This window comes from Protobothrops mucrosquamatus, unplaced genomic scaffold, assembly GCF_001527695.2.
Source record: "Protobothrops mucrosquamatus isolate PMUCROS unplaced genomic scaffold, P.Mucros_1.0 scaffold_149, whole genome shotgun sequence".
Classification (NCBI taxonomy): Eukaryota; Metazoa; Chordata; class Lepidosauria; order Squamata; family Viperidae; genus Protobothrops; species Protobothrops mucrosquamatus.
In genome coordinates this window covers 1,327,278-1,340,267 of record NW_015386225.1, presented here as the reverse complement: position 1 = coordinate 1,340,267, position 12,990 = coordinate 1,327,278, and the positions used below count along the sequence as shown (strand labels likewise).

Sequence of the window (12,990 nt, the reverse complement as noted above, 5' to 3'; positions counted from 1 at the left end):
ATAGCATACGCACAGTTCTGGAAAAATGAGAATATACCATCAGAGGAAGAAGTGATAAGAAAAATCCTGGACTGTGCTGAGATGGACAAATTAACAAAAGAGATAAAAGAAAAGGAAGACACAGAGTACTATCTAATATGGAACAAGTGGTATGACTGGTTGGAGACTAGAAATAATAGAGGAGAATAAATGTGGAAAGATCAAAAGTGGAAAATGTGTGTATAATAAAAACAACGGGACAACAAGGACAAATATTCTAAAGAAGAATAAGGGGGGGAAATGTAAATAATAGAAGATTACCGTTACAAAATTGCTGTTAAAAAAAAGGAGTATACACTGTGTGTGTATGTGTGTTATGTTTTGTTTTGTTTTGTTGGTTTAAAAAATAAAAAAATATTAAAAAAAAGAAAGAAACAGGTTTCCACAAGAGTAGCCTGATCAGCATTATGCCCTGAACATATTATTTTATCTGAATTGCATCATTACTATATTAAAATGTTCCAATTTATTTAGTACCTACATAAAAAAAAATTCTCTAGGATAAGAGTGTAAAATTTTACAGTATTCACTGAAACAATTCCAACTAGTGACACATTACATATAAAAACAGATTTTCTCTATGATAAATATGATTGTAAAAAATGCATTTACAACTCAGCCACTTTGTCCTCTTTTTTGTTTGAGATTATAGCAGGTACAAACACACAGTAAACAGCAGATGCTAACTCTATGGCTAGTGGAAGATGAAAGCTGAGTAGCAGGTATTATAACGCAACAGCTGTTTCTATATTCTATTCAATAACTACAATAAACGAAGGTGGAACAATCAAGGTATGTTGGCAGTTCTACAGAAGAAACTGGGCCAGCTCCGACTATGTCACCTAGTGGCAAAAGAACTGTAAGCAAAATAACAGAGGTGGTGGTGATAGAAGCAGTTTATACCAGTTTTCATTATGAATATTCTATAACATTGCCCTTTGTCAAGGTTCTGTATATGAAGATTGTAAATTAATAAGTGGAGATGTACCCAATTAAGTACAGTACATGTTAATGGATTCATATTACTTGAACTTGATTCCTTGATAATTCTATCAATTAAAACTATATCTAGATATATTTTCCAAAGAAAAACATATTTGTTTTTAAATGATATACTCATGGATAACTTCAGAGGTCATCTTGGAAAAGACATTCCCTCTGCTGTGTGAAAGAAAATGGGAATGTTTATTATGTATTTGTTCTTGGCATATATAGTATGTAAGACTGATTATATGCATTATGTAATTTTCAACTCCAAACGACCGTATAGATTTTCTCCATGACTATCTATCCCTTACCTGGTCTTTCAGGTCTTCCAACTTGCCACTTTAACTGAGTTCATCCAACTGGTTGCTTGGTATAAATACATCCAGGCTTATTATCTAAATAACCAGAAATTTCAGTTTACTAAGAATGCAGCCCTATGAGAGAATGGAAAACCTCCTCTGCTGCTGCTATTGATTCATGAAAGTCATGCTGAGTTATTTATAAAAATAATAAAGATGGGATATGTGTGTGTATGTATATGTGTGTAAATGAAAATTACTCTTGGGCAAAGAACTAGAGAAGAACTTCCAAGCTAAGTGAAAACAAGGATTGTTTGATTCACCCTGAACAAAAAACTTATTTTAATTCCAAGATCATTGAGAATTATTTCATTCATCCTCCCCTTACCTAGCTTGGTTCCCCTTGCAGTGGATAACACAGATGAATGATCCAAGATACTGCATGCTATGGAATCTGAAATTCTATCTTCATATGATGGGGACCTCAATCAGAAATAAATGCAATTGTAATTAATAAAACAGATACTTACAGGACTCATAACATTGATATTTACAATGCAGCAAATATCAAACACCACTCTGATTGCTGTTTTTGTTAAATAAATTACAACCAGAGAAACAATGAAAAAGTTGTGCATCAAAACATAAGAAACTTAAGGTAATACTTCCTGTACTTAAAACTATTGACAAACTATTTTTGTTCAACGGTGTATCTATAGAAAAGAATATTTGTAGCTCAGCACAGCTCAGGATTGAATTGTGAGGTCTTTGGTGCTCTCTGAGCTTGGTTGTTTTCTTGCAGACATTTAATTACCCAACTAGGCAACATCATCACAAACTCAGACAGCAGCAAGGACCCCTCAATGGTGTATATTAATAAGTGATAAATAATGTCAATTATATTGATTGGTATTGCTTATTGCTTATTTAATTAATTACATTTATTGAATATTATAATGGTTTTTAATAGAATGGAGTACTTGGCCTATGATTTGAAATGAATTGGTATTAAGTCTGTACAGGTAGACCTTCAATTAAGACCACAATTGGACCTGAAATCTCAGTTGCTGAGTAAAGTGGTCATTAAGCGAGATGCCACATGACCACTTTGCTCAATGACTGCAATCCTGGCTCTCCTAGTTTGCCACTGCTTGTGGAGCAGGTAAAAAGATTCAATATAGTTCTATTCCATCATTGACATTTATGTATGTCATCCACCAGAAACCAAAACTGTCTCAGTTTCAATGTTGTCTGGAGTTAAGATGCCACCGCATGTTCCAATATTTGCTGAAGAAACAGAAATTGGATACTGTGACAATTAGCTATTGGGTCTAAACTTGATTTCTTTAACCAAGGCCTCACCATTGCTTCCTACAAGAAAATAGTGTTACATCAGCCCTCAGGTAGAATTTAATACTTTCCAAGAGGTATATCCAAATTCAGCCATATTTAGAAGCAAAAATGGATAATGGTGCCAGATGTTAAATAAGGGGAATTGATATTATTCCTCTGAGTAGTTTTTCTATATCTTTAATATGTACTAATGAAATAATATAAATTGATTAGAACCTTTATAAACCATGTTCATGGATATAGTTTTTGTTTTTTAGTTGTTCAGAGATAAAAACATTTTTTTATATTTTATTATGTTATATTTATACTATTTTTTATTATTAAGTTATTTTTGTAAGCAGCCCAGAATCACTGAGAGTGAGTAGGCCATATAAATTTTCTTAAATAAAATAAATAAAAAATAAATACATTTTCAGAACAACTCCATTTTTGTTTAAGATGCCGATTGCAAGAAAATCCTAGAAAAAGTCATAAGTCATAGCTTAGTACAGTGATGGTGAACCTTTTAGAGACTGAGTGCCCAAACTGCAACCCAAAACCCACTTATGCATCGTCGAGTGCCGGGTGGGTTTGGCCCATTGGGTGGGCGTGGCCCATTGGGTGGGCGTGGCTGCAGTGGTAACAGCAGACTGGGTGGGACTAAAAAGTTCAACCAATCAATTCCAGATCTTTTTTTTCCTGCAAGAAGTTGAAATTGACTGAACCTTTTTTTTTTTTTTTTGCACACGGCGGCAGAGGCCTAAAGCGAAAAGGTTTTATAAAACCCAACTAAAGGCCTAGGACTGGGGTGACTGCGCGCGTGCCCACAGAGAGGGCTCTGAGTGCCGCCTCTGGCACCCATGCCATAGGTTCGCCACCACTGGCTTAGTACATGTTATTTCCCATTGTTCACATACACAAACTGTCTGAAGAATGCAATAGTTTGATGGCTAGTTTCTTTTCCGTAGGTTGCACCCTGGATAGAAATGACTGCTAGTCCTTTGTAGATATCTTCAAGGGCTGACATGATGTCCTGTTTCACAGCTGTTACTGTAAGGATTCTGTTTCCATTACTCAGCATTTTGCCTTCCTTTATTACAGTAGCTCCATGAAAGATTTCAAGGCCTAACTCTTTAGCCTGAAGAAGCCCTAAACAAATGAAAAGGATAATTGGCTTCATTATTTTTCTCACGATATTTTCTACAAATAGTGACCATTGTACTTCAGTTATATACTCTGTGATACTGGGAGACAAATTTTCTACTAACAAAGAACCTTCACATTTAATTATTTGTTTCTGTTTAGAAACTCTTGAAAACAGACAAACCTAGCAAATAATTAAGAACACTGTATCTCAGAGGGGCTTCTCAGATGCTTGCTATTCTTTGAGCGAACATGACTATCATCAAATATCAGAAGAAAAGACTGAGACGTAAAAATACATAAAAATAACGAACTTACCAGTGATTTCTATGCTCTTTTTATGACCTTGCAGATAGCTGCCATTTTCCATGGAAATTGACACAGCAGTACAATTATCTAACCAAGCCAATATGGAATTGCAGAGTTGGCCAGCAACTGCAGCTTGGATAACTTCATAAAGATCACTTTTAAGAAGCTGAAGAATTATCTACAAAATTATGTAAAAAAAAAAATCAAACACAAGTACAATAGTAGTTCTAACTTCAGAATTCAGTTTTGTTGTTTTTTTGTTTTCCCAAATGCTATATTTGTGTCTATCTACTGGATCTGTGTAAGCATTGATATAGGGAATAATATTTTCAGGGAACATGGCAAAGTACGGTAGGAAAGCAGTGGAAATTCCCTTTGGGCTCTATGGAAGAAAATATACTAATATAGTCTGGAAGTTAAAGCAACCTCTCCTTTGTTAACTCACAAACGCTAATGCGGCATTATCAGCCTTAATGTACAAAAAATTAGACAACAAAACACAACAGAAAGTAAGCTAACCCAAAATATTAATTTATTGTTTTAGTGTTTCATTGGAATTATATTCCTCTCCTTTACCTGGCATTGTGGGTCACCAAAATGACAGCCAACACTTAAAACTTTCACACCATGTTTAGTAAGCATTAATTCTATTTGTAGCACACCTACATGGGGAAAAAAGGTAAAATAATGATTTTGTTTACATATCCTAAAACAATATATTATCTGTCTTTTTTGCCTGTGGATTTAGGATTTGTGCTCTTAATCAGGAACTCCCACCCAATCAGTTTTGTTCTCAGATGAGTTCTTACCTGATGCATGCAACATGACATTTCATAGAATAACACCTAAAGCAATCTTTTGCTAACCAAGAAAATCAACTGATGTAGATTGGGGCTCCAACATAAACAACAAGACAATCATCCAGAGTCATATCCAGGGTTCCAGAACTAGGCCAGACAACTCTGGAAAACTGAACTATTCATCACAAGCTCCTTCAGAGACATTCAATTAAGCACACCAAGCAGCTGGACTAAAACAGGATTCACAAGTTCTGTCAGCTCTCAGGCTTTGCACAGTAGGCCAAAGGTCAGGAGCTGTTTCCACTTTAATATTTTACTATTTATTTTACCATTTAAAGCAACAGAATTCTACCTCCCCAAATAAAATGTGGCTGTTTTGTCCTTCATTTTCTTGTTATGTCTGAACTGAGATTTCAATAGTAAGTTTTGGAAGAACTAAGAAATCGCATGCAAGGCCTAAGTGGGGTGGGATAGTTGCAGCCCTGAGGCCCTACTTTGTGCATACCTAATCTATAGTACAATCAACAATTCCTAAAAAAATATCAGAAGCAAGTATAGCCCCTTACCTGCGTATGACAAACCTTCTTGCTTCATACCTTCAAGAATGTGTTGAAGGAGCGTGCTTTTAATTTTTTCCAGAAGAACTTCAGGAACCTAATAAGTCAAGGAAAAGAACACATTAAGAATTCTCTATTAAACATTTTCTTCAATAGCAACACACACGGACAAACTCTGTTTGATACAACAGCATATCTTTCAAATATGTATTACAACCTAACAGAAGTTAGGGCATGCTTTAGAAGTCAAGATGCCATTGATTACCAATGCTTATGAATCATTCAATACTGTCAATACCATTTTAACCAAACACAGGCTCTGCTCCTCCCCTGCCAGACAGAAACAACCCAGATAAACATGTATTATAGAATATAGTATACATGTGCTAACGTACAGTATCTTTGTACTTTGGTGCCAGAGGCTCCATATTTTAATGAAGTGCATAGTCTTCTGTGCACTACATATTTGTTTCTTTAGAAAAAGAAAGCCACCAATATCATTGAACATTTAAAAAAGATAAAGTTGAATGATTGTTTACCCAGGAATCTTACTATAGTAACCAAATATTTCTAGACTACAGTATACAGGACTTCTTGGCATCTTTCATGTAAGACCATGGACCAAATATGATGCACCTTAGGAAAAGGGGCAAAGGCTCCTATTTCAATGATGCTTGGACTCTGATGTTCATTCAGCAGCTGCTTCTGGACCCGAACTGGTGGCATGGGAATAAAAGTGGCTCCATCAACAAAGCATAAATACTGAAAGGAGAGCAAAGGAGTCTGGATTATTTATATGGTAAATGCAATTCATATTTTTATTGTATTTATATTTCAATTAATACACACCAGACCAGCAAACTGTTCAACAAGCCCTTCCAGCTACACTCTGACTTCTTAACTGAGAGTTTGTTTCACAACAAGGAGGTATATATTATCCCCACAACTGTCTATTCATCTGTTTTTCTTCCTCTTCTTCCCTAAATCTACAAACCTTCATTTTTTTCTTATTTTGAACTCCACGAATGTGGACGTGGAGAAGGAGCAATGCAGGAAAAGAAAGATATCCAAACCCATTTCTAGGACTCCTCCTCCATAATGTTTTTAAAATTATAATTTTTCTGGCTTTTAATAATATTTTCTAATGAAATTCTTGAAAATGTTAAAAATGTTAAAGCTCGGCACTACCATATTTTTAAAACTTCAATTGCCCTAAAAAAGTTTCATATATGCTTTCACACTCAGCCCCCTCCCCACATATGCATACGGTATATGTGTCTGTGTGTATACTATATCTGTCTATATCTGTATGTGTGTGTGTGTGTGTGCACACGCGCATGTGCATATGCATATGTACAGTATATGTATACACATACATATTTTATCCATAGCAGTCCTATGACCACCTAAACTGATTGACTAATTACCCAGAGAACAGAATGAGAATTTAAATCCCAATATGCCAATACAACAAATTAATTGCATCTGAATTTCTACAATTAATAATACTTAGCACTACTATAATGCTCAACACTTTTCTAAGCACTCTGCTAGCTTTATTCTTGATGTTAATAATCACACTAGAATATGTAGTCAGGGTAAAAAGTAACCCAGGCAAACAATGATAATTCTGACCCAAACATTTAATGAAACAACACACTGAAAATTCTTCCCCTTTAAGAAGTTCTTCAATGATAACTGTCTCAGAGGAGTCTTCAGAATGATAACACATGTTGTCCTGCAATATAAATAGAATAGCCAATGGTCAAATCTTTTTTCTTGTCATCCTTCCTTGTTTATGAGAAACCATCTTTACAGCATTTCCACTATGAATATCACTTCATTTTCCCCATATAAAACTTTTTATAGAGCATATTCTACTCATGGGCAATATAAGTCAAATCCTTAATTTCTTATCTGATATGATCACAATTAATTATAGAATTAGAATTAGCGTCCAACTCCTGCTGACTGCAGAAATATGCCTTAAGGTAATCATAGTATTATATGGGGGACTATGCATGTCAGCATACCTACATATAAAAATGCTACTGTATTACGTTGGAAAGTTGGGCCCCAAAGTAGCTTAGATTTGTTTTGTTTTAAAAAAAAACCTTGCAATTTTCCTTGCAGTAACAGAAAAGCTACAAGTTTTGTTCCTGAGATGGTAGCTTTCTTTAGGCAGAAAATATTTCCTACGTGAGAGTTTTAAAGGTGATGTCCTCTACAACATTCTTTTATAATAGGATGAGACTTCATCACTTGTGTTTATGGATGCATCACCAATTAAATTGGATGCCACCGTTAGGAAGATGTTTAATTTTAACCATATCATAGATAAGCCTTTCTCTTTGTCAGGACTATTTTATTAAAATATTTCTATCCTATTTTTGGATTACACAAGTCAATGAAGTCAGAAGACAATACACAGAAAACAAAGAAACATTTAGCAGAGATCTGACTCTGCATTTAGGTTTAATATAATCAATATTCAGAAAAAAAGCACACACCATAAAATGTAATTTATAATCAATTTTGGCCCACTGATTCACTAATTCACTTTGCAACATAACTTCACCGAATTCTGTAAGCTTGCTATAATACTTTACTATTAAACTAAGCAATTATAAACCAAAATGAATCACATTCAGGGTTCACGTATTGTCTGAAATCATAATGTGATTTAAGTATTTTCTTAATATTATATATGAATATGAATATGAATACAGGGAATACGTTTACATAGAAATGTAAGTCACCTGAAGAATATCTTGTGCTGCCTTAGAGGCATCTGCTCGGTTGGATGCAAGAACTATTTTTTTTCTAGGACCGAAACCACTAGGTTTTATCACCAGTGGAGGAAAATCTGCACTTTAAAATAAGATAAGAGCACATTAGAAGAAAATGTACAGTATATGATCCAAGGTCTCCTTTTGTAAAACTGCAGACTGGAAAACTATATATGACAGAATCAAGGACCAACATTATTCTCAGGACTCTTACGGTTCTGATCAACATCATGTAAATACTTCAGTAAGGGTGAATATGAATAGTAGAGTCTTGAAAATAGAAGAGTAGAGGTCTCAGGATCCAATCTGGGATCACAATTATTACAATTATTCCTAGACTTCCTCTTGAAAAGCCTAATAAATTACCTCTAAATTTGCTGAGAAGACAGATAGAACATTCTTTTTTTCCAGCCTCATCTACATCTTCTGCCTCTGTTTTGAAAGATGGAAGTCTTAATTTTATTAGCTTATGGATGGGCTTGGTTAAACTGCCTCATACGAGACTAAATGTTGACTGAGATCTGGCATAAGATAATAATCTGCTAGAATTCTCAATAAAATGTTTTTTACAAAGTGATTGTAGTAATGTATTAGCGTCAACATATTTTCGATTGTTTACATTGTTTCTAACACTTTTTCCACATTATTTTATCAAGGAATATTAGTACTATTTTCTTTTCACTTCATAATAGCCATGTTGACACATAAATCTATACTTGTCCAATCTGACTCTTTTAGTTATTTAAAAGTCAAGCTTTTAGCTTCTAACTTGCATGGACTGGCCATTCATAGTGAACCTGCAGAACTGGGGTAGAACATGCTCAGAGATGTGGCAATCTGCTTCAAGAAACTGATCAAGAAGGAAGAAAGACTGGTGTGAGGTGTGCTCTCCCACTACTGCACAGCGTGACAATAGTGATAATAGTCTCTAGTGTCTCTCTAATGTTTCCTTCTGATGTGTGCTTAAATTTTTCTTTTTAGCCAATGAGAACAGATTTTGGAAATATGTTTCAGTCATGTTATGTAAGTTATTTCATATTATTAGGCATAAAAAAGAGGAAAGATTCTTCACACGGAGAGTCTTAAAATCCTTGTAAGGTCCTCCTGTATCAAATTATTTGATTAGAAACACAATCATTGCTCTGTGATGATCCTACCTATAGAACAGATAATCTTAATACTTCAGTGAAAGAAAATAAGTATTTACCTGTTAATAAAAGCACATGCTTCTTTAGGATTTGAAAAGGATTTCCATCTTGCTGTGGGAATTCCATGCTGATCAAGAAAGATGTTAGTGAAATATCTATTTGTTCCCAACTGGGCTGCCTTGGCTGTAGGGCCAAAACACTGAATTCCAGCTGCTACCAAGTCATCAACAATTCCTAGTAATGAAATACTGAAAGGCTCAGATAAATTGAATATAATTGAATGTCATATTATTGTACTGTCCCAGAACCAAAGTGCATCTAAAATGTACATATTGCTATGAAAAGGGAAGAGTTTGGCTGATTTAGTAAGGTGACCAACTTTTTTACAATGAGAAGGAGGACACAAATAAATTGAAGAAAAAAAATATGAATAAATAAAATTAATTATTAAAACTGAAACAATAACATAAGCGAATAAACTTGTAAATAAAATTATACAGATTTGGAAATTATTAAATAGATAATGAATTAATAAAACGTGAACTATTGTGCTCACCTGTGTATGATTGAATATTCACTGAGAAAGAAGTGAGTCTAATGCATGCATGTGTGCCGTGTTGTGTTCGGTAAGAAGTAAACAAAGCCACTTGCGCGCGGCGCACTCTCTCAAAACAATTCTGTGCACAGCGCATGCGTCTCATAATCGCGTCTCGCCACACTGTACCGAGCCTTGACAAATCGTCATGTCAAATACAAATACATCACATCACACGCAACGGATCGGATCGGCATCGATCGAATACGGAGATTTACAGATTAGTCTTCAAATATCGAAAAGGAGGACATGTAGGAGGACACTTTTCGAGAGAGGACAGAACTTACAAAAGGACTGTCCTCCCTAAAGGAGGACAATTGGTTACCTTAGATTTAGCATTATAATGAGATTGTTGGAAAGATTCTGTTGTTAGCCCTTTTTTAAAGACAACATTATTAGTCATCAGTGGCTATATGAATATTCATGAATATACATTTAATGGTTGTAAAAATGGAATGCACACTGAATGAAATGTAGGATTTTGCTTATCAATCTCTTTGGCACATTTGGGGCATGAATCTAAGAAGGAAGTGGCTGAACTACAGTTGTAAGGACCCTGTCCACTTCCTCAGGCCCAACTGAATCAAACTGTTCCTAGATAAACAGATAATCAGTTTTTCCCCAGAAAAAAGAAGTGGGAAAACGTAGGAAGGATGCAAAAGTAAGGTGCTATTATGTGGACTCCTCATAAATTTTCACAAATGAGGAATGGTAATTACATGATAAAAACATCATCTGAAAGCATCCTTGTACTCCAGAACAGCAAACTACATCAAACTATTATAAAATCCTTATAATGCCATTCAGTTATGATGTATCAGCACTGAACTCCTTGTCCAGTATTGTACATCATTCTACAGTCCAAGACTGGGGCATTAATTTTAATCTAAGTTCAAATCCTCAGCTTTGGAGGAGGTTCAGACCTTACCAGCAGCCAGCAAAGTTTCTGGTCCAGCAATCACAAACCCAATGTTATGATCTTTGCAGAACTGGGAAAGGATAGCATGGTTGCTAATTAAAACACCTGAAATAGAAATTAAAAACACATACTTTAATATCCAGATACCAAATATGAAAACTGTGCTTCCCAAGGGAAGCAGAAGCAATCTTGCAATTAATGAAAATAATAATTTTAAAAATGTATATAAAAAGTTGGCTGAAGAAATCTTATAAGTGGAGGGGGGGAGTTTCCTTTTTTTTTTTTTACAACATGCTAAGTTTGGTTGGTTTTAGTACTGATTAATTTTTATGCATCTTCTTGGGTGATGCAAACTCAACTTGTTTGGTGAGTTTATGATTCAATGTATTGTACTGGTTCAGAAAACTGGGTTAATTTACTAACCTAACTAAATTGACTTTATGAATCTAGCTACCTCCTCTTTCTATTTAATTCATATTAAATTGTTTTCTCTGTGTAATCATGAATCAAATGCATTGTCCTAAACATTTATTTTTGTACAATATGTGGTACAATGGTTTGGGGAGGAATTATAGATTTTTCTCTCCAGGGGCATTCAAACATATTAATGCATTGTCATATAATAATCTTTTTACCTGAATTAGACATTTTCCCATCATTGACTATTCCGGCATTTCCTGGTGCAACCAGTACTTGTTTCAGGTGTGGAGATTGTGCCAGCTTCCAAGCCAGTGCATGTTCTCTGCCTCCGCTGCCAATCACAAGCACTCGATCAGCCATTCTTGCTTGTTCTAGTAGGCTGATGGATGGTGACTTGTGACTTGAGACTGCATCAAAAAGGAGAATCAGCTTAAAATTTATTTGGATAATAGGCACACTAGAGACAAGCAATAGAAAAACAGTAGAAAATGGTCCTGATTTCTCTATAATTTAAAGCATGTTAAATGAAGTAACTGCAAAAGAATTGGCTAAAGAATTAAATTATAATAAAAGGGAATCAGAAACTAATCAAGACATAATTGGGCAAAAAAGGTACTGACATATATAAATATATATAGATCCTGCAGTGCACATTGCTCTTAATGTTACTTCCATGTATTTTGTTTCAGCAAACTGGAGCTATCATACTGGCTGCACATATTCATTAGATGGCCGGGAGAAGTTACATAAAAGTAATGTTGCTACCGTACATCAGTTGTATAGATTTCCGTAGTTCAGACATGCCAGACATATGGTCATCCTCTTCCACTTAGAATGCCGCTTCCAGAAAGAGACAGATGGAGTGATGAGAGAAAAAAGGGGACATCCACATAGCCAGGAAAATCAGCCAAAGCAAATTTGGTAATCCATGGGGTGACAAATGTGGCAGCCACATTGCCTCCAAATCCCTAGGCCAGGGGTAGGCAACCTTGGCTCTTTTATGACTTGTGGACTTCAACTCCCAGAATTCTGGGAGTTGAAGTCCACGAGTCATAAAAGAGCCAAGGTTGCCTACCCCTGCCCTAGGCTGATACAGTGACTAACTTTCTCAAGTTTTTAAGTTGTGACACTTCATAAGAAGTCATTCAGGGAATGGAAGCTGGCAACCGGACAGAGAGAAATTGCAAGAATGAAAAGAAACAGTTGGAAAGTGTGTTATGAAAGGAGGTATGCAATTAGCCTATCCCAACATTATTCTTGATTAGATAGGTTTATGCATGTCAATAACATTGTGCCTTCATTTGTTGATATTTTTTAAAAAATGAACTAGAAATAAGCATCATGAATGCTGAGGCAGAAAGAATGGGAGCTCTCTATAAATGTGACCTTTAAAGTCCACTGCTGCACTTCTTGCCCATCAAATATGTTAATCACAGCGCAATAAAATGTGCCTTTTTATCTCTACAAAAAAAAAAAATACTTTTAGGTGGAAAAGCAAGCAGCTGGGAAGGAGTGTTAGGATGGATCAGCCTTAAAGGATGCCCTTAACACAATTCTCCTCAAGTAATTTAAATCAAGATATAAGGAGAAACTGCATCCTTTCAGAAAACTGAAAGATTATTTACATATATCTCTGCTCATAAATAATGCTGA

At 35.2% G+C, this 12,990-nt stretch overlaps 1 protein-coding gene across 1 annotated transcript in view; it reads right to left on the bottom strand.

Moving 5' to 3' along the window:
- Positions 1 to 11,697, bottom strand: part of LOC107290481 (trifunctional purine biosynthetic protein adenosine-3) — a 26,678-nt gene extending 14,981 nt beyond the window's left edge. Inside the window, exons 1-11 of the mRNA XM_029284820.1 lie at positions 11,553 to 11,697; positions 10,927 to 11,022; positions 9,463 to 9,637; positions 8,226 to 8,337; positions 7,127 to 7,204; positions 6,103 to 6,228; positions 5,476 to 5,563; positions 4,686 to 4,771; positions 4,119 to 4,287; positions 3,571 to 3,806; positions 2,636 to 2,696 (exon numbers count right to left, since the gene is read on the bottom strand). Coding sequence (XP_029140653.1) covers positions 2,636 to 2,696; positions 3,571 to 3,806; positions 4,119 to 4,287; positions 4,686 to 4,771; positions 5,476 to 5,563; positions 6,103 to 6,228; positions 7,127 to 7,204; positions 8,226 to 8,337; positions 9,463 to 9,637; positions 10,927 to 11,022; positions 11,553 to 11,697 — 1,372 coding nt within the window. The remainder of the gene's footprint in view (positions 1 to 2,635; positions 2,697 to 3,570; positions 3,807 to 4,118; positions 4,288 to 4,685; positions 4,772 to 5,475; positions 5,564 to 6,102; positions 6,229 to 7,126; positions 7,205 to 8,225; positions 8,338 to 9,462; positions 9,638 to 10,926; positions 11,023 to 11,552) is intronic.
- Positions 11,698 to 12,990: the final 1,293 nt, after the last annotated feature.